This window comes from Geotrypetes seraphini, chromosome 6, assembly GCF_902459505.1.
Source record: "Geotrypetes seraphini chromosome 6, aGeoSer1.1, whole genome shotgun sequence".
Classification (NCBI taxonomy): Eukaryota; Metazoa; Chordata; class Amphibia; order Gymnophiona; family Dermophiidae; genus Geotrypetes; species Geotrypetes seraphini.
Genome location: NC_047089.1, coordinates 9750686 through 9777117, shown reverse-complemented (window position 1 = coordinate 9777117; position 26432 = coordinate 9750686). Strand labels below are relative to the sequence as shown.

General features: G+C 42.4%; 1 protein-coding gene across 6 annotated transcripts in view; it reads left to right on the top strand.

Moving 5' to 3' along the window:
* Window positions 1–26432, top strand: part of XRRA1 (X-ray radiation resistance associated 1) — a 147039-nt gene that overhangs the window by 57454 nt on the left and 63153 nt on the right. For all 6 annotated transcript variants that reach the window (XM_033948378.1, XM_033948375.1, XM_033948377.1 and 3 more), the window contains 3 exons: window positions 583–669; window positions 12666–13135; window positions 21033–21082. In XM_033948378.1, coding sequence (XP_033804269.1) covers window positions 583–669; window positions 12666–13135; window positions 21033–21082 — 607 coding nt within the window. The remainder of the gene's footprint in view (window positions 1–582; window positions 670–12665; window positions 13136–21032; window positions 21083–26432) is intronic.

The window sequence follows — 26432 nt, the reverse complement described above, 5'->3', positions numbered from 1 at the left end:
CAGAAGGCCTTGAGCATGCGCGGGGGGGGGGGGGATGCGAGGCCGGTTAGAGCGGGAGAGAGGGGGTGATGGAGCAGCGCTGGTAGCCTCGGGGGGGGGGGGAGGAGGAGGTAGAATGATCAAAGTGAGTTTCCATTCATTCCTATGGGGAAACTCGCTTTGATATACGAATAACTTGATTTACGAGCATGCTTCTGGAACGAATTATGCTCGTAAACCAAGGTTCTACTGTATAGATTTCTGCTCAGCCTTCTTATTGCTAGCAAAGAATGTGAACCTGAAACAGGTGGTGTAAACATTTTTCCTAGGGATTACACACTTCCTTACACCCTATAATTCCCTCTGGTGCTCCTGATGGGGGCAACCCCCAACTCCTTTTGAGTTGCTTGCTTAGAGGCATCCTGCTCCCTATAGTAGGCATGCTTTTAAATTATGATTCATGATGACATCTGCAGAGGAAAGCTGAATCAGAGTATCCATCGGGTCAGTCCTGGCAATGGTGGAAACACTGGGAACCATCCTTCAGTGGGAGGTTTATGCATTGTAGAAATTGTCTTTTTCATAAATGCGTTTAATTTACAGGAAGTTTCCATCTTTGGAAATCCTGAAGTTGGATAACAACAAGCTATCAAACCCCAGTGTCTTTGTAGTGCTGGCCACCCTGATAAAGTGAGTAAATGAAAACTGGTGCCTGATATCTTGTCTGTTTACACTGGAACAATGATCAGCCTTTACCGGACTGTTTTTTTACATTTAGATCTTGGAGTAATCAAGACTAGACACTGCCTCCCCCACTTATTTTTAGTATCCCTGGTGAGTCACTGCAGGAGCAACCTTCCTTCACTCCTGCCTGTGCAGCACTGCTAGCTGATTCGCTGCCACAAGTTCACGGCAGAACATAAGAATAGCCCATCTTCACGGTGGCCAATCCAGGTCACTAGTACCTGGTAAATCCCCAAAGAGTAGCAAGGTCGCTCCTGCCTGTGCCTAGCCGCTATCTGCTAGCGGCTCTGTGTGTGCTGGACCACCTGGGATACTAAAGGTACGCGGGGGAGATGGGATGGAGGTAAAAATCCTTAGAATTGGCTGGGACAGGAGGCGGGAGGGATCCCTGCTGGACCACCAGGGCTCATGGCAGGTTCTGCAGAGGCCCACAAAAGATTCAGGAGGGGGAGCAGGCGCTGACCCAAATATAAACTGAGACCCCCATTTTTGGGCCATTTTTTGGGCCCCCAAATCTCTGTTTATATTTGAGTCTATATGGTAGGCTCATGAGTTTCTGAAAATACAGGCCTTTGATGATTCCTTCCAATCTGGTGTGTCTGAAATACTACATACTCCTATATAACCATATCAGTTCATAAGAATAGCCATACTGGGTCAGACCAATGGTCCATCTAGCCTAGTATCCTATTTCTACAGTGGCACACCTAGCATTTAGGTACAGTTATACCAGCCATAGAGGAAGGAGACTTGGGTGTGATTGTATGTGATCATATTAAAATGGCCAAACAAGTAGAAAAGCCAATGGCGAAAGCTAGAAGGATGCTTGGGGTGCATAGTGCGAGGAATAGCCTGAAAAAAAAGGAGGCGGTGATGCCTTTGTATAAGACTTTGGTGAGACATCATGTAGAATATTGTGCACAATTCTAGAGAATGCACTTCAAAAAAAAGATTATAAACAGGTGGAGTTGGTTCAGAGGAAGGCTACTAAAATGGTCAGTGGCCTTTGTCATAAAAAATCTCAGTATGTATTAGTGCTGCCCGATTCAGGAAAAAAAATTTTGATTCGATTCAGCCTACTGAATTGGTTTTTTGATTCGATTTTCCTGCCCAATTGGGTGTTTTTTTCAAACATCCTGACGGGTTTATTTTATAGCCTCTTCACCCCCTTTGCCTTCTCCTAACCACACTGGCGCTGTGGTGTAAACAAAATAAACAAACAAAAAAGACTTTTCCTCTCTGTTAAATCCTAGCTCACGTTTGCGGTCTAAAACCAGCTCTGGCACGATACACGTTTCAAATCTGAAATATTGTAATTACAAAATGGAAAATAAAATTAGTTTTTCTACCTTTTGTTGTCTGGTCATTATTCAAATCTTGTTTGTCCCAGGCTCTGGTTGTCTTCTGATAACTTGCTTGCCAGGGTCTTCTTCTTTCTCCATTCTAACCATCCATCTGCCATTTCTGTCCTCTCCTTCCGTTTCCCTTCCCTCCTCCGGAGGTCTGGCATCTTTCTTTTTTTTCGTCTCCATCCACAGATCCACCTTTTCTTAACTACCCTTTCATCCAGCATCTCTCCCTCCTTCCCCACCAACCCAGGGTTCATCATCTCTCCCTTTCTTTTCCCAACTATCCTCCTATCCAGTATCTCTATCCCCCCTCCATACCTTCCCTTGTGTCCAACTTCTCTCCCTTTCTGTTCCTTCCCTCCCTAAATCCCATTGTCCATCATCTCTCTTCCTCTCCTCTATTTTTAGACCTATTATTTCTTCCCCCCAAAGTCCAGCATATGCACATCTCTTTGAACCCCTTTCCCTCCCTCCGTATACTTCTACACTAGGGCCCCCCTCCCCTAAAGGTCTGTCTCCCTGAAAGCCTGCACCTCTCTCTGAAGGCCTGTCCCCCTCCCTTGAAGGCCTGTTCCCCCTTTGAAGGCCTGCACCCTCCCAAGGCCTGTCCCACCCCCTGAAGGACTGGCCCCCCCAAAGGACTGCCCCCCCCAGGCCTGCCTGTCCCCCCTGAAGGCCTATGCCACCATCCCTGGCCTCCCCCCCTTAAATGCCTGTTTACCCCTTCAAGGCCTGCACCCCCCAAGGTCTGTCCCACTCCCTGAAGTACTGGCCCCCTGAAAGACTGCACACACCCCCAGAAGGCCTGCGTGTTCCCCCTGACCTTCTCGAACCGTTTACCTTACAGCTTCAGCCGAAGATCGCGATTACAGGTTTTTTGCACTGTAGTACTTTGAGCTGTTTCCTCTGCTGCGATCCTGCCTCTGACATCAGAGGAGGGACGGGACCGCAGCAGAGGAAACAGCTCAAAGCACTGCAGTGCAAAGAAGCTGTAACCACGATCTTCGGCTGAAGCTGTAAGGTAAACAGTTCGGGAAGGCCAGGGGGAACACGGAGACCTTCCCGGGGAGCGCGCAGTCTTTCGGTGGGGGGGGCAGTCTTTCGGGGGGGGAGGCAGTCCTACAGGGAGGCCAGGAGGGAAGCCTCACGCAGCACTTCCCGACTGACCCTCCCTCCTCGCCCTCTAAAACAGGTGCGACAGCGGCCAGCCAGCAAGAGCAGCGCTGCCGCTCCTGCTTTAGGGGGCGAGGGGAGAGGGTACGAATCGGGAAGCCGATTTTTTTTTTTTAATTAAAATCGATTCGAATCGATTCACCCGAAGTGAATCGGTGAACCGATTCGAATCGTGAATCGGGCAGCACTAGTATGTATACTTTGGAAGAAAGGTGGGAGAGGAGAGATATAATAGACAGATAAATGCAGAGGAGGCAATTGAAAGGAAGCTCTGAATTGAGAGGGCATGGAATGAAGGTGAGCGAAAGGGGACAAACTCAGAATCTAGGTGAGCTACCATCTGCTAAGAACTATAGCTTGATTAGCAATCATCTGAGATAAGATTTCTGAATCCTAGAGGTATTAAACCCTTGAGTACTTAATGATTGAGGTCTTTTTTTTCTCCACCTTTTGGTTAGATTGAATGTAAATTACTCTTACTAGATCTATCTACTGTATTACCTTAATAATGCACATTTGATATTTCATTTTTGGGGATTATAACTGCACATAGTCACTATTCTAGAATCTTCAGTGGCAATTCTGTAAATTGGTCCAACACTGCATCGGAACGCCACAAAGAGGGAGAGTTCTATAATGGCATGAGGGTGCCCTGATGCTGTCACCGAATATTGGTACAAACCTGCATTGATGCACTGCTTATGTCAAGTCAATTGCAGGAATAAGAAGGCACAGCTAGATCTGTCAACCAATGCACACATCTGATATAATTCTATAAGATGCATGTGTTGAAGGGTGACACTCCTACGTCCCACCATGCTCTTCCCTCATGCATACCCCTTTTTCAATTGCACATTATGCCACTAGGGGCAGTGAAAGTACCTGCATATAATATATGCAAACTGCTTTGGTTGTTCTACAGAAAGGTGGTATATCAAATCTATGACCCTTTACTCTGCATTTATGTACATCAGATATATGACATATAAATTTGCCATTCACACATGCAAAAGCTATAGTATATAACTGCAAAGGAGATGTTCATGTGGCAGGTCAGGGAACCTTTTCAGCGCTTCTGTGCTAAGATTCTAAAATATTGTCAGTTATATCCACAACTGCAACATTAGCTGCAGTCCTTTACACCAGCCATTGAAATGGCATAAGCAGCCATACCTAAACATTGGCATGTAAATGTCAACTTATGCTTGTGTATTTTAACAAATCACAATGTGTTGAACAGTAGCTAGGATACTCAATAGGTATCAAACCACACTGAAGCGCTGAAATTCTCACAAACTAGCAGATACTGTATATGTTATTGCTGTACCTAAGATCCTCGGAACACCATCAAAGTACTGTAACTGGGTGGCTGGCTGAAGTCTTCAAACTTAGCTTTCAAGTTTAATAAACCAGTCTTCTAAACCAATGGTTCCCAACCCTGTCCTGGAGGACCACCAGTCAGTCAGGATAGCCTTACTGAATATGCATGGGGCAGATTTGCATACCTATTACTTCCATTATATGCATAAGAACAGAAGAGATGCCGCTGCTGGGTCAGACCAGTGGTACATCATGCCCAGCAGTCCGCTCACGCGGCGGCCTTTTTGGTCAAAGACCAGTGCCCTAACTGAGACTAGCCCTACCAGCGCACGTTCTTGTTCAGCAGGAACTTGTCTAACTTTGTCTTGAATCCCTGAAGGGTGTTTTCCCCTATAACAGACTCTGGAAGAGCGTTCCAGTTTTCCACCACTCTCTGGGTGAAGAAGAACTTCCTTGCATTTGTAGGGAATCTATCCCCTTTCAACTTTAAAGAGTGCCCTCTCGTTCTCCCTACCTTGGAGAGGGTGAACAACCTGTCCTTATCTACTAAGTCTATCTCCTTCAGTATTTTGAATGTTTCGATCATGTCCCCTCTCAATCTCCTCTGCTCGAGGGAGAAGAGGCCCAGTTTCTCTAATCTGTCGCTGTACGGCAGCTCTTCCAACCCGTTAACCATCTTAGTCGCTCTTCTCTGGACACCTTCGAGTAGTACCATGTCCTTTATGTATGGCGACCAGTGCTGTAAGCAGTACTCCAGGTGAGGGCGCACCATGGTCCGGTACAGCGGCATGATAACCCTTTCCGATCTGTTATCATGATCCCCTTCTTTATCATTCCTAGCACTCTGTTCGCCCTTTTTGCCGCCGCCGCCGCCGCAAATCTCTTTCATGCATATTCATTAGAGATATCCCCAAAACCCGACTGGCTGGTGGTCCTCCAGGACAGGGTTGAGAACCACTGTTCTAAACGGTTTGTACATAATAAAAATAGTAAAATAGGGTAACATATATTAAAACATAGAGGACCTACTGGAACGATAGGATTAATAATAATAATAATAACTTTTATTTTGTATACCGTCATACCCAGAGAGTTCTAGGCGGTTCACATCAGTTAAACAAAGTTACAAATGAAGAAGTCGTGGAAGTTAGGAAGTCAGTTAAACAGTGTTAGCTGACCGGAAGTCAGTTTAAACAGAAGTTACAAACAAAGAAGTCATTGGGGTTTGGGGAGTACAGTAAGGAGGAGTAGGTAGGGGTTCCAGTACAAGGTGGGTGGGAGGGTGGTGGTGGAAGGTGTTAAGGGTTCTGTTCATTGAATAGGTGTGTTTTGAGTTGTTTTCTGAAGGCGAGGTAGGTGGGGGCTCGAGTATAATTCGAGCTAACCAAGGGTTAAGTTTGGCTGCCTGGAAAGAGAAAGATTTGTCTAGGAACCTTTTGAAGTGACATGATTAAGGTAAACAAGTGCATTATAAAATAGGAAAGAGAGCCATATAGGGGAAATACAAAAGGAAGGTGGATCCCATCTGATAACCAAAGCAGAAATGAAGATAATGTTTCATAAGGTAAGTGCATTAGAGGTTGAACGCATCTTTAAGAAGAAACGTTTCGTTTTCCTTTTAAACGATCTAGCATGGGTTCATCCCGTAGTTCTGGGGGGTAATGAGTTCCAAAGAGATGGGGCTGTGATGGAGAAATTTGTTGTTCGTGTAGTGCTAATAATATGGAGAGATGGAACCGTTAAAAGATTTTGTTGTTACTGCACCACTCCTCGCCGATGCATTTCATATATTTCCTCAGGATCGGGGATGATACTGGAACTGCAACAAAACAATATGTGTTACCCCTCATTAACAAATAATTCTAACATCCTCCTAGCTATTTGAACTCAAAATAATCAATAAAAATTAAACTTCACATTCCACAACAAAGAGCACATCTGCTTAGCCATTCAAATTGTCTTACCAGCGCTGAAATAAGAAAACCTCCATGACATAATACATATAGCAACCAATTGGCAAAGAGGAATCCCCTTTGCCTATCCCCTTTTTTGGATATTAAAATTATGAAACAACGTGGACAGCTATTGACAACTACCTACCAGAAGCCCACAGATAGAAATAGTCTGTTAAGATTCCACAGTTTTCATCCATACAGATTGAAAAAGCCTACCCATTGGTCAGTTTTTTGAGACTAAGAAGAATCTACTATTCATTTTAGGAGTATCACATTCAAGCACGAGTAATGAAGCAGAGATTTTAGCAACGTGGGTATCCTAGACTGGTGGTACGTCAAGCATACCTTAGGGCCAAGTATGCTCAGAAAACATTGTTGCTTCAATACAAGCAAGCAAAAATTACAACTCTTGCCTCGGAAATTAACTAAATTATTCTTAATCACTAACATGTAGTAAAATTAGCAGAAATCATAATTGGTGAAAAAATGATTTTTCCATATAGGCGGACAAAAACATAGGAGATATTATCGATTTGGGTGCACAAATGGAGCAGTCATATAATAGCAGAGGATGTGGTCTTTGTCAATGGTGCACCTATACTCTTGGACTCACCCGGGCCCTGAGAAAGTATATCTAACATGGAATAGAACTGATTATAATACATCCCATGTAATTTATATGATACAGTGTCCATGTCCAAAGTTATATATAGGACGCATCATAAGGCTGATTAAGATCAGGCTAAATGGCGGTTACACTTATTCCTAAGCCGGGAAAAGATCCTCAGCTTTGTGGGTCGTATAGACCCATATCTTTGCTGGGCACAGATTGTAAGAAATATATAAAAATTTTATTGGCTAGATTGCAGAGGGTCATAACAGCGGTGATACATCCAGATCAAGCGGGCTTTATTGTAGGGAGGCGAGCCACGGATAATATTTGAAGAGCCCTCCATCTTATCGATGTGATGCAAAAGTCGGGGTATCTTTGGTTCTGCTCTCCCTTGATGCAGTAAATGCCTTTGATAGGGTGTATTGGCCTGTTATGATCGCAGTGCTTAGACAAATGACTTTCAGAATCTTTTTGCAAAAAATTCAGGTTTTATATCATTCTCCACTGGCTACTCTGAAAATTAATGGTCATATACTGCACCTTTTCCATTATTGCAGGGGGTACGGCAAGGATGCGCGTTGTCACCTCTCTTATTTACTTTGACCATGGAATCCTTGGCACATTTAATTAGAGCATCAGAGAGGTTGATGGGGATGTCGGCGGGAACTGTGGATCATCGGATATTATTGTTTGTAGATGATGTTATGCTGCTACTAAGTAATCCCTCGGACTCTCTTGGGAGTCTTATGGATATGCTTCAGGAATATGGGGCGTTGTCGGGTTTCAAGATCAATATGCATAAATCAGAGCTACTAAATCTTAATCTGAATGTGGAAGAAGTGAGTTGAGTGAAATCTATTTTCCCATTTACTTGGGCATCTCATTATATTAGGTACCTTGGGGTGAATTTACCGACCACCTTGGGTGAAGTTTATAAATATAATTTCCCGGCAAAGTTAAAGGACATTTTTTAAGACCTGGACAGGTGGGAAGGTATAAGCACATTGTGGTTGGGACATATTCATGCAGTAAAGATGGTGATTTTACCAAAACTTCTTTCTTTTTATGGCCCTCCCAATTACCATTCTTCAACATTTTTTATGGATCAATAGAAAGGTATTTAGCTACATTTGGAGGCGAAAACCTCCGCAGGTAAATCGGGCTACTTTATATCAGATAAGACTGAGAGGGGGGATGGGGGATTCTCCATTTCATCCTCTACCATCAAGCTGCACAATTACAAATTCTTGGAGATTGGGTTGGTACTGTATACAAACCATGGCTTTGTTTGGAACAATGGTTGATACCTTCTGTTCTGCTGTGGGCCCTTTTTGGATAGAATACATCAATTGATTTTGGAGCTGCCTTTTCTTATGCAGGTCACATTGCAAATGTGACTTAAAGTGCGACAGAGGCTCTTTCCGGTGCATAATTATTTTTTGTTGTCTCTTATTTCTTTTCTCCCTGATTTCCCACCCAGTCAATGCTATTCAGTTTTTCTGCGTTGGGCTCAGTCCTCTTTGCGCACTGTGAACCAGATTTAGGTTAACGATCGAATGCTCCCTTTTGAGGAGTTGGTTGAGGAATATGGACTACGATACTCAGACCTTTTACATTATAATCATAGAAACATAGAAACATAGAAGATGACGGCAGAAAAGGGCTACAGCCCATCAAGTCTGCCCACTCTGCTTACCCACCCCCTGTCTATGCCTTAATGACCCAATTTCCTTATCTTGACCCTCGTAGGGATCCCACATGGGTATCCCATTTATTCTTAAAGTCTGGCACGCTGTCTGCCTCAATCACCTGCAGTGGAAGCTTGTTCCAATGATCAACCACTCTCTCTGTGAAGAAATACTTTCTGGTGTCGCCATGAAATTTTCCGCCCCTGAGTTTGAGCGGGTGCCCTCTTGTGGCCGAGGGTCCCTTGAGAAAGAAAATATCATCTTCCACTTCGACACGTCCCGTGAGGTACTTAAATGTTTCGATCATGTCTCCCCTCTCCCTACGTTCCTCGAGAGTGTAGAGCTGCAATTTGTTCAGTCTCTCTTCGTACGAGAGACCCTTGAGCCCTGAGATCATCCTGGTGGCCGTCCGCTGAACCGATTCAATTCTGCGCACATCTTTACTGTAATGTGGCCTCCAGAATTGCACACAGTACTCCAGATGAGGTCTCACCATGGCCCTGTACAATGGCATTATGACTTCAAGCTTTCGGCTGACGAAACTTCTATTGATACAACCCAATATCTGCCTTGCCTTAGATGAAGCCTTCTCCACTTGATTGGCAGTTTTCATGTCTGCACTGATGATTACTCCTAAATCTCGTTCTGCTGAAGTCCTAGTTAAAGTTTCTCCGTTCAAGAAGTACGTCCTGCATGGATTTCCGCTTCCGAGATGCATGACCTTACATTTCTTAGCATTGAGGCCTAGCTGCCAGGTTGAGGACCAACTTTCCAATGTAAGCAGGTCCTGCGCCATATAATTCTGTAAACTGCATTCACTTACTATATTACATAGTTTGGCGTCATCGGCGAATAGTGTTATTTTACCTTGAAGCCCTTGAGTCAGATCCCCTATGTATATGTTGAAAAGGAGTGGACCCAGGACCGAGCCCTGTGGCACTCCACTGGTCACTTCCGATGTTTTAGAGAGGGTACCATTAACCACCACCCTCTGAAGTCTGCCACTCAGCCAATCATTGACCCATGCAGTTAGTGTCTCTCCTAACCCCATCGATTCCATCTTGCTTAGCAGCCTGCGGTGTGGGACACTGTCAAAAGCTTTACTGAAGTCCAGGTACACGACGTCCAAAGACTCTCCCAAGTCCAACTTTCTTGTTACCCAGTCAAAGAAGCTGATGAGATTGGATTGGCAGGACCTACCCTTGGTGAATCCATGCTGACTGGGATCCCGAAGATTCCCTTCATTCAAGATCATGTCCAATTTGCTTTTAATTAGTGTTTCCATGAGTTTGCACACTATTGATGTGAGACTCACCGGTCTATAATTCGCAGCCTCTGCCCTGCAACCCTTTTTATGCAGAGGAACGACATTAGCTAATTTCCAGTCCAGGGGAACTTTCCCCTTACTTAGGGAGAGATTGAATAGCTCAGCCAACGGTTTCGCTAGGACATCGCTCAATTCTCTGAGCACTCTTGGGTGCAAATTGTCTGGTCCCATGGCTTTGTTCACCTTGAGTCTTGCCAGTTCACTGTAAACTTCACCTGGTGTGAACTCAAAATTCTGAAACGGGTCTTCTGTGCTTTGTGTTGCCTTCAACTGTGGACCGTGTCCCGGTGCCTCACAGGTGAAGACTGAGCAGAAGTATTCATTCAGTAGTTCGGATTTATCGGAATCTGCTTCCACGTAACTTCCGTCCGGTCTTCTAAGGCGTACTATCCCGCCTGTGTTCCTTTTTCTGTCACTAATATACCTGAAGAAGGATTTGTCCCCCTTTTTAATGTTTTTTGCCAGAATTTCTTCCACTTGAAGTTTTGCCTCCCTACGGGCTTTTTTCAGATCAAGGGGCAGAGTAGAATTGGCTAAGATGGCTGCTCACCACTGGAAAAAAACATCTGTTCCATCCATTGAAGAAGTCTTGGGGAAATTGGACTATATTTGTTTGATGTCTAAGCTGATGGCTTTTAAATATGGACGATTTGATGTATTTCATAAGATATGGAATTCTTGCATAACTTGGCGGGGGGTTGCTGATTAATGTACACTTCTCCCTCCCTATTCGCGGGGGTTAGGGGCAGAGCCGGCCCGTGAATAGGGAAAAATCGTGAATAACTGTGGCCAGCTCTGACCCACCCCCGGACCTTACCTGGTGGTCTAGTGGTGCCGCGGGGCAGGAGCAATCTTCTACACTCCTGCCCCATGTCACCGCTAGACCACCAGGTAAGGTCCATGCTCTGATCGCCTCCCTCCACCTCCGATCGCCTCCCTGCCGCCTCTGATTGCCTCCCTCCAAGTCCAGGGGCTGTTTTTTGTTTTTTTTTAAGCCAATGAGCGATTCTGAGGGGGGGGGGCTGGGGAAAAAACCACGGATAATCAAAACCGCGAACATCGAAACCGTGAATAGGGAGGGGGAAGTGTAAAGTGTTTTTCCTTTATGAGCTTATATTCCCTTTAAAAAAAAAAATTTCTATATAGTTTTGTGTGTTTTTTGCTTTTTCGCCTTTTCTTTTTTCGCCATGAACAAGTGGGGGTTGTATTATGCTGGGTTGCTTTGTTGTGTTTTGGTTTTTCTCAGTGGAATACTTTTGAACTTTGTATCTGTCAGAGTTGTTGATTAGCATGGCACTGCCCATCTGTGTCATGGGTTGGTTGCCAACTGATATGCTGTATTCCATATTGTTGATTATGTTTAAATAAATAAAAAATCAGGCTAAATGAACACAAATCCCGTGTTCACACGCAAAACGAAACTGCACCGTTAGCCCGTCATTGGAAACTATTGAATCACACCATCCAAGATCTCAAATGGAGGGTCATTGACACAGTAACAGTGGGGGGGAGGGTGACAATATTGAACATACCCTTAATATTAAGGAGTTACGTTGGATGTTTGAATTGAACATGATGTTTCCTGAAGGCTTAAATGGATGACGTTTGTGGATTGATGCTTTCCTTGAATGTTAAAGGGCAGTTGGTTGCTATATATTACATCACGGGGGTTTTCTTATTTCAGTAAGAATGCCACGGCCATTTTATTTTAATGGCGCCACAGTTTGAATGGCTAAGCAGATGTGCTCTTTGTTATGGTATGTGAAGTTTAATTTTATTGATTATTTTGAGTCCAAATAGATATGAGGATGTTAGAATAATTTTTAACGAGAGGTAACACACATTGCTTCGTTGCAGCTCCAGTATCATCCCTGACCTTGAGGAAGTAAATGAAACACGTTGGCGTAACAACAAAGCTAAGTTTGAATTCTCATGCTATGAATAAGAGCTTTGAAACGCGATATAAAGTGATACCTTGGAATCCGAACTTAATCCGTTCCAGAACCCCATTCGAGTTCCAAGATAATTTTTCCCATTGAAAATAATAGAAACTGGATTAATCCATTCCTGGGTCCCACAAACTCAAATTTTAACAGTAAATACACTGGATTTTAAGGTAAAATATTACCAAATATTCCAAAGCAGAATTCGGATTCTGGGGCAAAATTTACTACAAAAAAAGTTCGGATTCCAAAGCGTTCAAGTTCTGGGGTGTTCGGATTCCGAGGTACCACTGTATATATAAAAAAGTAAAAAGTACACTGTTACTAGGATTGATGAAAACTTCAGCCAACCAGAGTTCCATATACTGTTCCTGCTAGTTTGTGAGAATTTCAGCACTTCGGTATGGTGTGTTCTATAACGACATATACATACGTAATTGTCAGTATAGAATTTGCACATAGCACACTGCATCTTAGCACCTAAATTTTGGTGACCTTTTCAGAATTACCTCCTATGACAAAAGAAAATCTGTATGGACACGCAATGAGTTTGGTCTTGTGTCTTCTGTTCTAGTTTGAAGCAGCTCTACCTGGATCACAATGGGCTTTCTAAGGTCCCATACCTGCAGCCAGTGCAGACTGCCTTGTCCTCTTTCCAGAGGCCGGTTTTTAGTAACACAAACCCAAATGAGGATGAATTTCATTGTGCTCCCGATTTTTCAGATGAGGGACAGGCAAGAGAGCAGCAGAGTGACGCCGCCTCCTCCTATAAAGTGGTTTCAGACGACATAAACTCTAGTGAGGATCATCAAATCCTTAATACTCCCAATTGTACAAAAGACGAGCAGGCATGGAATTTCTTCTCTAGACCCGTTTCAGATAGCATAACCAGGAGTGAGGATGAATCCCAGGATTCTCCTGATTGTTCCAAAGATCAGGAAAGAGGGCAGCTGCAGTATGATGATGTTTCTGATGAAGGCATAATGTTTCAGGAGGATGGAATCAATTGCATGAAGCTTAGAAGGAAATGTTCTAACAGGACAGGTTAGTACAGTTCTTATTTCGTGCATTTGTATGAGCATGCGTGTGTGTCTACTTCCTCTATTTGGAATCATGTTGCAATTGGAATTGCTCATTTTTATCTACCCACAAAGCATAATTTTAACAACATAAGAATTATCTTTTTTTTTTTTTTTAATTCTTTATTCGTTTTTAAACTTTCATCAAGTGTACAGAAATCATAATAAACACTATTAATTAGATCACTTGAACATCTTATCATTGTAACTTATAAATATAAATGCAACCCTCCCTCTAAGCCCATTATTCATTATAAGATCATAAACCCTCCCATTAAACCCTTCCCCTCTTTCATCACTAAGTGGTGTGTAATTAATAGAAAAATGGCATTTAATCGTGACAAAAAGATGTTAATGGCTCCCATATTTTTATAAAAATTTTATACCATCAGGCCTATATTTAACATAAGAATTATTAGGACGCACCAAAGGTCCATCAAGCCCAGCATCCTGTTTCCAATAGTGGCCAAGCCAGATCTTAGTACCCGGCAAGATCCCTAAAAAGTAGCACAGATTTTATGCTGCTTATCCCAGATATAAACAGTGTATTTTCTCAAATCCATCGTAATAACGGTTTAGGCACTTTTTGTTTATTTATTTAGAAAACTTATAGCCTGCTTTAAACCTAAGCAGGTTCCAAGGTTACATACATAATATATACAGTACAGTAGATTAAACACACTGGGGCTCAAAATCCAAACTTAAACACATCTAAAAACCCGCCCAAATTGGCACTTGGACGACCTAAAAGACAGGTCGTCCAAGTGCCGATTATCAAACCGACTTTCTGGACATATCGGTGGACTTTTTATGTCTCTGAATGCCGCTGTGTGCCCAGAGCTGAAGGGCATATCTGGAGGAGTAGTTAGGGTAGGATAAGGGCGAGATGCGGACCGACCTAGACTTAATTGTCCTGCAGGGATAATCATCCCATACCATACCAACTCTTGTATCCCGCAAATGTCAGCTAGGAATCATTGCAGCTTACACAATATTAGAATTGCTAGAGAGACATAGATATTACAAAGAAATTTGCATGGAAGATATCATGCAGGGAAAAGGTCAATGCATGAGTTGCAGCTCTCAAACACAATCAATGCCATGTTCTTGGGTATTAAAGAGAACTGTGAAAAGGGAAGGGGGAATAGTTTTAAGTCAGTTTCCATACCCTCCCTGGTATCTGTGTGACTGTGACATGCAATGTGTGAAATCCCAGTAAACCGCATTACTACAGAAGGTCAAAGTAATGGTGGGGTGGGGGAGAGGGGGAAGGGGAAGTAGATGACTTTCATAAAATGGTGGGCACACCTTTTCTTCTAAAAGTACTAAGAACAGTGGGGTAGGGTCTGTCAAATTAAGGCATTTGCATGCTACTTGCATCCAGAAGGGCTGTTGGACAGCTTGTCGCAGTCCAAAAATGGAAACTATTTCTGAACAGCAATTTTTGCTCTCTTGCCCTACTTGTCCCCATCAATCTTCTTTTGAATTAAGCTGATGTAAAAGAAAATGAAAACACACAGTGTACCACTAGCTATATATATAAAAGCCACAGGTCTCTGACCACAAACAGGCAATTAATCTTTTGTGACGTTATATAGGGGGATGTTATTAATGACACATCCCAGCACACCCTGAAGACCGTTTTCCCATCTTGCTTGAAGCTGAGATGGACACTGAAATGCTGGTAGTTTACAGGAGACAAAGCAAGGCATCTTTAATGGGGTGTGCTGTTATTCTACCTGCATGCAAAGTGGCTGGGCTGTTCAAACTCTAGCTAAGTACTTGCTGTGGCTGACATTTGAAAACCCTCTTAGTTAACCAACTAGCCTTTGAAGAATTTGTCAAGATAGTTCTGTAACTTGCAGTCCTGCTTTAAGACAAATTATATTGAGTCAAGAATTAAATACTTGACCCAGTTCTACCTGTGCCCAATGGAGTCATTTGATACTAAAAGCCTTTCAGGAAATGTGGCCAAAACCCCATTTTTCTAGGGTAAGTGATTGAAGTGAAGTTAACAAGCAAGCTAGAAAGGACCACACAACATTTCTCAACCAACTGGAGGGAGGAGACAAAACCCAGCCCTCTTGAGGGTCACAAACAGAATTCCCTTTTTTCTGGATGGCCAAATCTATGAACCTGTTATCTAATGCCTATTCCTTGTGGATACTCCACAACCATACCTATTAGTCTCAAGAATCAGAGCTGCGTAGCATGTGGCAAGAGAGGATTGAATCTAAATTAGTAGTACAGGGCTTCCTAAACTTGCCCACACAGCTAGTTTTTCACTAAATCCATATATGAGATCTATATAATGTTAGGGAACCCAGTAGCTCTAAGGTGGCAGGTGGGACACGTGTTACTTCACTGACTGGAAATAGTGGTGAACTTAAAACCGCAAAAGGCATCCTGAACGAGAGCAATAGTGCCAAGTAACAGGCATTTGGAGATACAGATCTCCCATAAGACAAGCATAGAAGACACATGATGCTTCTGAGCAACAATGCCAAATAAAGGGTTAAAGAGGATCAACATGGCCACCACACTTATTTCTGGAACAAGCATAGGGTTACTAGACATCCGGATTTTGAGGACATGTCTGGGGGTTCAGACAGCTTTTCAAAACCCAGCACTTTGTCCGGGTTTTGAAAAGCTTCCTCAATCACGTCACTTGATGACCAGAATTAAATACAATACTTGAGGCATTATAACACACAGGCATTATTTCTTAATTTTGTTTACCATCCCTTTTCTAATAATTTCTAGCATCTTATTTGCTTTTCTGGCTACCGCAACCTCACATTGGGTGGAAGGTTTTATTGTATTATCTACAATGACACCTAGATCTTTTTCTTGGGCACTAACCCCACAGTCTTCCAATTTCCTAAGGTCTGTTCAATTTTTCACAATTTGCATGAGTTTTAACAATTTTGAAGTTTAGTGTCATCTGCAAATTAAATCACCTCACTTGTTGTACCAATTTCCAGATCATTTATAAATAAGTTAATGACACTAGTCCCAGAACAGATTCCTGCAGCATTCTACTATTTACCCTCCAGCATTCGAAAAATGGCCATTTAACCCTACCCTCTGTTTTCTAACCAATAACCAATTCCTAATCCACAACTGAACATTGCCCTCTATCTCATGACTCTTTAATTTTCTAAGGAGCCTCTCATGAGGAACTTTGTCAAAAGCTTTCTGAAAATCTAGATGCAGTACATCAACCGGTTCAATCCAAATATACAATATTGATGGCCACCCCTTCAAAGAAATGTAGTAGATTGGTGAGGCAAGATTTTCCATGATTAAATTTGTTTGCTTTGTTCTTTATAATAGTCTCTACCATTTTGCCCAGCACTGAGGTCAGACTCGCCAATCTATAATTTCCCGGATCACCTCTGGGACCCTTTTTAAATATCAGCGTTATGTTGGCCACTCTCCAGTCTTTGAGAACTATGCTGGATTTTAGAGAAAAATTGCTAACATTAGTTCTATAAGTTCATTTTTCAATTCTATCAATACTCTGGGATGTATACCATCTGGTATAGGCAATTTGCTACTGTTCAATTTGTCAGATTGACTCATTATATCTTCCAGTGTTACAGAGATTAGATACGATTAACTGGCAGATTATCTGGGAAATATTTTAGAACTTCAATGAAACATTTTCTCAGCATTTCCATAGGAGTCACGCTTAATGATTTTGGGAAATTCAGGAGATGCGCATTGACCCTATGGTTGTTCTCTAATTGTTCTACTTTTCTATTAAGCAATATCTTATCTTTAACTATTCCAGTGGATAAAGATTGCAAATTTTCCACCATTTCTTTAACTTGTTTAACCTCAAGTGCAAATTGTTCCTTAGTCCCTTCAAGTTTTTCTGCCAAGGTATTCACAGTACTTAGAAGAGCTGTAATCTCCCGAGAAGACTTGTTGACAAATGAATTAAGCTTTGCGAGAGCATTCTATATGTTTTCTAAGGTTACCACCGGAGAAGGTCTCATAATAAGAGAGGTAACCACACTCTCATATGCCCTCTAAGGTTACCATCAGAGAAGGTCTCATAGTAAGAGAAGTAACCACACTCCCATATGCTCTCTAAGGTTACCATCAGAGAAGATCTCATAGTAAGAGAGGTAACCACATTCCCGTCTAAGTCTCGTTGTTCCTTGGTAACTCCAGCTGCTTCTGGCCCTGCAATTGGGGTCTCCCTTGTGAGATAAATTTCACGGGGCTTTTCTAATACAAATGCAGGGAACTCCGGATGTGGTGAAGGAACAGCTACCAGGGGAGGGGAGGGAGAGACATCTCCTAGTCTGAATCCTCAGCTCCTCTTCCCTCCGAGGACATGCCAGACGCCCCTCCGGTTTGAATTCGGGAACTCCCAGGTACAGCTAACATACTCTAAAATACACTTCTCCCTCTGGATTTGCGGGGGATAGGGGCAGAGCCGGACCGTGAATGGTGAAATACCGTGAATATCTTCTGGTCCGGCTTTGACCCACCCCGCCTCCCTCCTGCCTTTCCCCCGGCATCCCGGCCATACCTGGTGGTCTAGCGGGCTTTCGGGGCAGGAGCGATCTTCCTACGCTCCTATCACGTGCAGATTGCCAATAGCTGCTGTGAGTTCCCGTAGTCTCTCGAGATTACGACGGGAACTCCCCACAGCCATTTCCTATTGGCGATCTACAAGGGGCAGGAGTGTAGGAAGATCACTCCTGCCCCGAAAGCCCGTTAGACCACAGGTAAGGCCGTGATGCCAGGGGGAAGGCTAAACTGTGGGGGTGTTTTTCTTTTTTCCCCCTCCCCAAAAAAATCGTGAATATGTGAAATCATGATTGCTGAAACCGCGAATGGGGAGGGGGAAGTGTAGTATGTTGTTTCGGGGTTGATGTCCGAACTGCAGGGGAATCAGTTCAGACCGTCCCTTTATGCTTTGAATGTGGCATAACTGTTGATTAGGAAAATTTGAGATTCTCCGTTGATCGCTCTCAGAGACTCCGCCTCGGAGCTGCCGCCATCTTGGATTCCAGTCTAATTATTTAGCTTTTAGAAAGCTTTAAAAAAGTTTTATTCAATAAATTTTTTAACTGATTGTTTTTATGATTTTTTCAATATTGCCTTTTCAACCGGGTTTGTTTCTGGTCATCTGCTTTATTGTAATCCACCTGGAACTCACGAGGGCTATAGCTGAATATAAAAAGCTTAGTAATGTAATGAAAACCATTTCTGGCACTGGTATCTCCCCCACATCTTCCTCAATGAAGACTGAAACAATGAATTCATTTAGCGGTTTTAATGCACGCACCGAATTAGCGCGCACTAGACAGAAATCTACTGCCTGCTCCAAAGGAGGCGGTAGCGGCTAGTGCATATGGCAATTTAGCACCCGCTATTCTGCGCATTAAGGCCCTAGTGTGGCTTTGTAAAAAGAGCCCTTAATCTCTCTGCTATGGCCTTGTCTTCCCTGAATGCCTTTTTTTATTTTATTTATAAATTTCAAAATTACAATACAAGAATCCTCTTGTTACAGAAAATCAGAGAAAATATAAGAACACATATTAAATCTGTAAAAAAGATAATTCTTAACAAATAAAATAAATTATGCAAAATATAAAGAATTAAATAGCCCTTCTTTCTTAGACCTCAAAAATATCCGAAAGGACAAGAATGTAACGAGATAAGGAGGAGTGTGTGGCGCAGTGGTTGAAGGTACAGTCTCAGCACCCTGGGGTTGTGGGTTCAAACCCCGCGCTGCTCCTTGTGACCCTGGGCAAGTCACTTAATCCCCCCATTGCACCAGGTGCATTAGATAGATTGTGAGCCCACCGGGACAGATAGGGGAAATGCTTGAGTACCTGATTGTAAAACCGCTTAGATAACCTTGATAGGCAGAATATAAAATCCTAATAAACTTGAAACTTGAGCTCTCTAACCGTATATCTATTTCAGTAAGGAAAAAGGCTTAACATGATTCCATCCGGTTCAAATTTTTAATAACAGCCCTCTAATCTCTATTACTTTTTTGCGTCCAGAAAACTTTGAAGCTGCTCCAGCACAAAATACACATATTTCATTCCAGCATATTTAATCATACATTTGCATGGATAACTAAGCAAAAAGGTAGCACCAATTTTTATAGTCTGCTCCCTCATACTCAGGAATCTTTTCCTCCTCTCTTGAGTGGACTTAGTAACATCAGGAAAAATCCATATCTTTTCTCCCATAAACAAACTTTGGGAGAAATGAAAGAAAATTTTCAACCCTTGGCTGTCTAGCAGTCCAACTGATTCTTTTCCCGGCTTCTTGTTTTTAATATAACCAATAAAGATTTTCCTGTGTGTTTTTGCTTCCAGCGCAATCATCTTTTCAAGGTCTCTCTTCGTCTTCCTTATCAGCACCTTGTACTTGACTTGCCATTCCTTGTGCTATGTCCCATTTTTTTCTGTCAGGTCCTTCTGCTTTGTGAAGGATTCTCTTTTAGCTCTAATAGCCTCCCTCACCTCACTCATTAACCCCACCAGCTGCTGTTTGGTCTTCTTTCCTTCTTTTTTGTTTGTAAATCTTTATTCATTTTCATCTCTTACAACAAGTGTATAATAATCAATCAATTTTTACAAATCACTTGACAATCTTACTTATAATCATTAAAGTAAAAAAGAATCCCTTCCTATCCACCCCACCCAATAAAAAATAAATCAATTATCAAATATCATATTTCCCAATCCCACCCCACCTATATCTTATATAATAACAAGGTGTTTAAGGTGTCTGATCATTAGAATATGTAATCAATGGCCCCCAAATTTTTTTAAATTATGATAATTTCCTTGCTGTATAGCAAGCACCCTCTCCATTTTATAAATATGACAAACTGAATTCCACCAAAAGGTGTAATTAAGTTTAGTATAATCCTTCCAATTTCCAGTAATATGTTGAATGGCAACTCCCATCAGTATTAATAAAAGTTTATTATTATTTGCTGAAATTGGACTCTTAAATCTCATAGATGTATCAAATAATATAGTATCTTCTTTTTTAATACATGGAATATATTGATTTATTTTTCAATTTTCTATACCATTCTCCCAGGGAAGTTCAGAACAGTTTCAAATCTAGTTGTTGATTTGCTATTTGTAGTGATTGATTTATCAGTCTTCTTCTCCATAGAGCAGGGGTAGGGAACTCTGGTCCTCGAGAGCCGTATTCCAGTCGGGTTTTCAGGATTTCCCCAATGAATATGCATTGAAAGCAGTGCATGCAAATAGATCTCATGCATATTCATTGGGGAAATCCTGAAAACCCAACAGGAATACGGCTCTTGAGGACCAGAGTTCCCTACCCCTGCCATAGAGGCTATTTATTTTGCAACATTTGCAAGATTTTGTATATTGCTCTTTACAAAATAAATAGAGCAGTTTGTAGGATTGCAAAACAGTTTCTGGTAGGAAAAAAACAAGAGGAACGCAGACAATTTGAGGAAAATAAAGTGAAGATAAATGAAGGAGCACAGTAATTTACAGCATAAATAAAAAGACATTAGGCGAGGAGTCTCTGAGCCTGATGCCAGATCATCAAGTATTGTAGGTTATTTTAACACCTGCTTTGACATTCTTATATGAGCTTTCTTGCCTTAAATTGGGAGTGTATTTCAAAGCTAAGGAGGAAGGTAGCAAAATTAGAGTGACATGAGTTTAATGTGTGTGGAAATATTAAAAGATGAGCTTCTGATGATTGAAAAGTTCATACTGGGCAATAGGGAATTACTTCCTTGCTCATTTTCCTGATTAGCATTCACAATGTATATTCTCCAAATTCTTGCATGGGTATTATAACCAGATCTCTTTTTTTTTGCACTCTAGAAGTTGTTTTTACCTTTCGTTCCAATGCACCTCTGAAAAATCCAGTTCTGGTAAGACCTTAAAGTATTGTTGCTTATGTTCCTTTTTCCAAACATTTTACCTGATAGTAGATAGCCTCCTTCTAGCTCTCGTCCTGATTAATATTGATTTTACAGTAAATCTGCTTCTTAACTTGAATGAAGCTGTAGAACTGTCTAGCAAGTGACTGGAATAAAGACCAATTAGTCCATCCACAGTGTAAAAATATATCCCAACTACTAGCCATAGAGCATTAATTCTGTGCAGGTGTACCTGTGAACTACATCAATGTAAGGTAGAAGTAGAAGTAGTTCTCAGGTTACTACTATTTATTATTTCTATAGCGCTGAAAGGCGTATGCAGCGCTGTACATTTTAACTTACAATAGACAGTCCCTTCTCAGAAGAGCTTACAATCTAATTTAGATAGGACATTTTAGAGTTGGGGAGAATATAGAATACCTTAGCATCTAAATATTTCCTTCCAACAGCTAGCAAAATAAATATGAACCACTTTTAAGAAGTGATCCCCTTTCCTGATGTTATTTCCTCCCCCTTCCCTTTTTTAATTTGTTTTTTATGATGTAATTATTAACTTTCCCCTCCCCTTCACCCTCAAGCTCATGTTCGTATCTGTAAATTGTCCACTTAATGTTCACATTTCCCCTCCCCCTATAACAATTTATTTTAACCTTTCATTTTTAGCATTGTAAACTGGTCAGGTGCAAGTCAATGGTCAGTATATTAAAATTAATTAAACTTGAAACTATAGGTAACTGACAGCAGTGAGTGGGACTGTAGAGTTGAAAGCAGTTTCAAAAAAGTGGGCTTGGTTGGATTTGAACACTGCCAGGGATGGAGCACGACGTATTGATTCAGGCAGCCTGTTCCAGGCATATGGTGCCGCAAGAAAGAAGGGACGGAGTCTGGAGTTGGCAGTAGAAGTGAAGGGTACAGATAAGAGGGGCTTGCCCAATGAGCAGAGATCACGGTGGGGGGAGCATAGGGGGAGATAAGTGAGGAGAGATATTGGGGGGCTTCAGAGCGAATGCACTTGTAAGTGAGCAAGAGGAGTTTAAACTGTATTCGGAAATGGACAGGGAGCCAATGAAGTGATTTGAAGAGAGGAGTAATGTGAGAATAGTGGCTCTCATGGAATATGAGTCGTGCAACAGCATTTTGAACAGATTGAAGTGGCGAGAGACGGGTGAGTAGGAGGCCCGAGAGAAGTATGTTGCAGTAGTCTAAGTGCGAGGTGATGAGAGCATGGACAAGGGTTTTAGTAGTGTGTTCAGAGAGAAGAGGACGGATTTTGGTAATATTATAGAGGAGGAAACGACAGGATTTGGCGGTTTGTTGGATCTGAGCAGAGAAGGAAAGCGAGGAGTCAAAGATTACCCCGAGGTTGCAACAGAGTTCACGGGGAGGAGCATAGGGGAAGAGAGATATTGGGGGGCTTCAGAGTGAATGCACTTGTGAGTCAGTAAGAGGAGTTTGAACTGTATTTAGAAATGGATGGGGAGCCAATGAAGTGACTTGAAGAGGGATAATGTGAGAATAACGGCTCTCACAGAATACAAAAGATCACAGAAAGAGGAAGACAGGCAAAAATATCTGGAAAAGTTGAGAGGCTGGTCGAATAGTCAGGAAAGCAAAGATACAAATGGAAGAAAAAATAGCAGACACGGTAAAAAGGGGAGACAAGATATTTTTTAGATGTATCAGTGATAGGAAAAAGTGGCATTGTGAGACTCAAAAGTGAAGGGGAGGAATATGTAGAAGCTGATAAAGAAAAGGCTGAATTGCTTAACAAATATTTCTGTTCTATGTTCATGGCTAAAGCGCTGGGAGCAGGACTGCAGAAGACAGACAAGAATAAGAATGGAGGAGTGGTAGACCCTGATCAATTTTCAGAGGGTTGTGTTACTGAGGAGCTAGCTAAATTAAAGATAGACAAAGCCATGGGGCCTGATGGTATACATCCGAGGGAGCTGAAGGAACTTAGGGAAGTTCTGGTGGCTCCACTGACTGACCTTTTTAATACTTCTCTAGAGTTGGGAGTGGTATCGGAGGACTGGAGAAGGGTGGATGCGGTCCCTCTACACAAAGGTGGACATAAGGAAGAAGTAGGGAATTAGAGGCTGGGATTGTCGGCCAAGTCTCTTCCCTGAAGAAGCCCTTTCTGGAAACGTCAATCGCTCCTACTAAACTTACTTGCTCCACTTCATCACTTCATCATGCTTCTATTCCTTTCTCTCCTCTCTTCTACCTTCCAAAGTATTTAGATCAATGCTGTCTTGTTAAAATGTTTATTTTATTTTTATTTTTCCTCTAACTCTACTTTTCACTTCTCTATTACCCTCCAGGTACTTTAGTTAGATTGTGAGCCTTCGGGACAGTAAGGGAATTTTTCAAGTACGTTTCTTATTTCTAATCTTAATGTATATTTTCTGTAAACCGCTTAGAACCTAACGGATGTAGCGGTATATAAGAAATAAATTACATTTACATTTACATTTACATTTAAGTCTGACTTCTGTGGTAAGCAAATTAATGGAAATACTTTTAAAACAGAAAATGGCTCAGTAGTTAAAGGCACTTCTATTTTCCCAAAGTGGAAGGTTCAAATCCTTAGTATAGTCGGGAACCCCAGCACATATTCCTATTTTGGGGGAGAAGCCACTGCTTGCCCTGGATCGGTAGCATTGAATGTTGATACTTCTTGGGTTTTGGCTAGGTACTAGGAATCTGGATTGGCCACTGTGAGAACTGGCTACCTGGCATGATAGACCATTGGTCTGACCCAGTAAGGCTATTCTTATATTATGTTGTGGAATCTGGTGGATTACAGGACCAGAGGGAACATGAATTCACTAGAGGTAGGTCTTGTCAAACAAATCTGATCAATTGGATAGAAGGAGTGCACTAGATGTGGTGTATTTAGATTTTAGCAAAGCCTGTGACAGTGTTCTACACAGATGTCTAATAAATAAACTTGAGTGCTCTTGGGATAGGCCCCAAAGTGATGGGCTGGGTCAAGAACTGGTTGAGTGGAAGATGACAAAGGGTAGTTAGTGGTTAATGGAGATCGCTCTGAGGAAAGAGATGTTGCCAGTGGTGTGCCTCAAGGTTCTGTTCTTGGGCCTGTTTTTTAACATTTTTATAAGCGATATTGCTGAAGGGCTGTCAGGTAAGATTTGTCTCTTTGCATATGATACCAAAATCTGCAATAGAGTAGACACCCTGGTTTGGGTGAATAACATGAAGAAAAACCTAGTGAAGCTTGAAGAATGGTCTGAAATTTGGTAGCTAAAATTTAATGCTAAGAAATGCAATATCATGCTACAAAAACCCAAAGTAACGGTACAGTTTAGGGGGTGAATAACTTATGTGCACAACAGAAGAGCGGGACTTGGGTGTGATTGTATGTGATGATCTTAAGGTGGTCAAACAGGTTAAAAAGGCGATGATAAAAGCTAGAAGGATGTTAGGGTGCAAAGGAAGAGGTATAGTCATTAGGAAAAAGGAGTTATTGATGCCCCTGTATAAGACTCTCTGGTGAGACCTTATGTCGAATATTGTGTACAATTCTGGAGGCTGCACCTTCAAAAAGATATAAAAAGATGGAGTTGGTCCAGGGGAAGGCTACTAAAATGGTGCGTGGTCTTCATCATAAGGTGTATGGGGACAGACTTTGAGGAAAGGTGGGAGAGGGGAGATATGATAGAGACGTTTAAATACCTATGTGGCGTAAATGCACATGAGTCGAGTCTCTTTCATTTAAAAGGACGCTCTGTAAAGAGAGCGAATAAGATGAAGTTAAGAGGTGATAGGCCCAGGAGTAATCTAAGGATATACTTTTTTACAGAAAGTGTGATAGATGTGTGGAACTCCCGGCTCCCGGAGGAAGTAGTGGAGACAGAGACTGTGTCTGAATTCAAGAAGGCATGGGATAGGCATGTGGGATCTGTTAGAGAGAGGAAGAGATAATGGTTACTGCAGATGGGCAGCCTAGATGGGCCATTTGGCCTTTATCTGCCATCATGTTTCTATGTTTCTAGGAGAATTTGGAGATGCTCCGTGAAGACCAAGTGAATTTTTTTCATCCTTTGATGACTGGAGATGAGACTTGGGTCTATCACAGAGATCCTGAGTCCATGCAGTGGAAGCACGGGTCAGCTTACCAAAGATGGCGGCTTGAATGCTGACATAGAGATGCCGTTGGAGTTTCTATTGAAATTCTCTTGATTGTGCCTTAATGATCAAAAGAAAATAAAAAATCCGGGTTTACCTGAAGGAATCTGTTTCAGCAACCAGACCCATGGATGCCTTCATTGAGCAAGGTGCCTGAATGCAGGAACCGGAGTCATCTTCGGCAGGGAGACATGCATGCTGAAGCGTGTGATTCTCCTTCGACGGTGCCACCTTGTCTCCAGAGAAGTGTAGTCCTCCGATTCATCCCGAGGCAATGGAAGGGAGGATGGAGGTAGAACCAGCCTGGGACGTTCCCTGTCTGACCCAGCAGAGTGCGGGAAACGGCTCTGGATGGGGGATAGTGGAGGCATCTTTATTACCAAAAGAAACTCTGTGGAATGACGTCAAAGTTCCAAAGGTACACTAAAATCATCCACATAAAAGTAAAGTAATCCACCTAAGAGCATTAAAGGACCTAATCCACTAGGGATGCAGGACCCAACACGGTCCACGTTTCGACAAAAAGTCTTCTTCAGGGGTGAGCAGGAAGTGAGACACTGCTTGCATTTGCAATGGATAGGGCAGCCAGAAGTGAGACACTGCTTGCATTTGTGTTACTACCATTGCATTTGGAGAGTGGAATGCAACAGGCTACCAGAGTTTCCTCTGCTATTAAAGTGATTTCCGCTTTGTCTACAAGTACTGTGCCTTTTACACTGGGCTCGGGAAAAGAGGCTGCACCTATGCAAAGGCCAAAGGTCTTCAATATGGAAACGCTGTGGGAGGCAATATCAAATTTGCATATCTCTCTGGGAACTCAAATCCAGCAACTTTCCTAAAACTATATGACAGTTCTTTCAGAAAATTTGGATATAAAGAACAATGTATCATGTTTGGAAAGCAAGGTGGATAAACATGAGACCAGATTAAAAGTAGTTGAAACACAGGCCATAACTTTGGTTAAGGATAGTTAAGGTGACCATACGTCCCGTTTTGAACGGGGCAGTCCCGTTCTCGGATCCCCTGTCCCGTTGTCCCCACACACAGCTTCGGGACGCCCAAAATGTCCCGTTTTCAGAGACAGGCGTCCGGAAGCTGTGTGCAGGGACAACGGGACAGGCGATCGCTTCCTGTCCCTCCCCTGCCACACCAAAAAAAAAAGCCTCCATCCAGGCCCGATTTAGGTCCA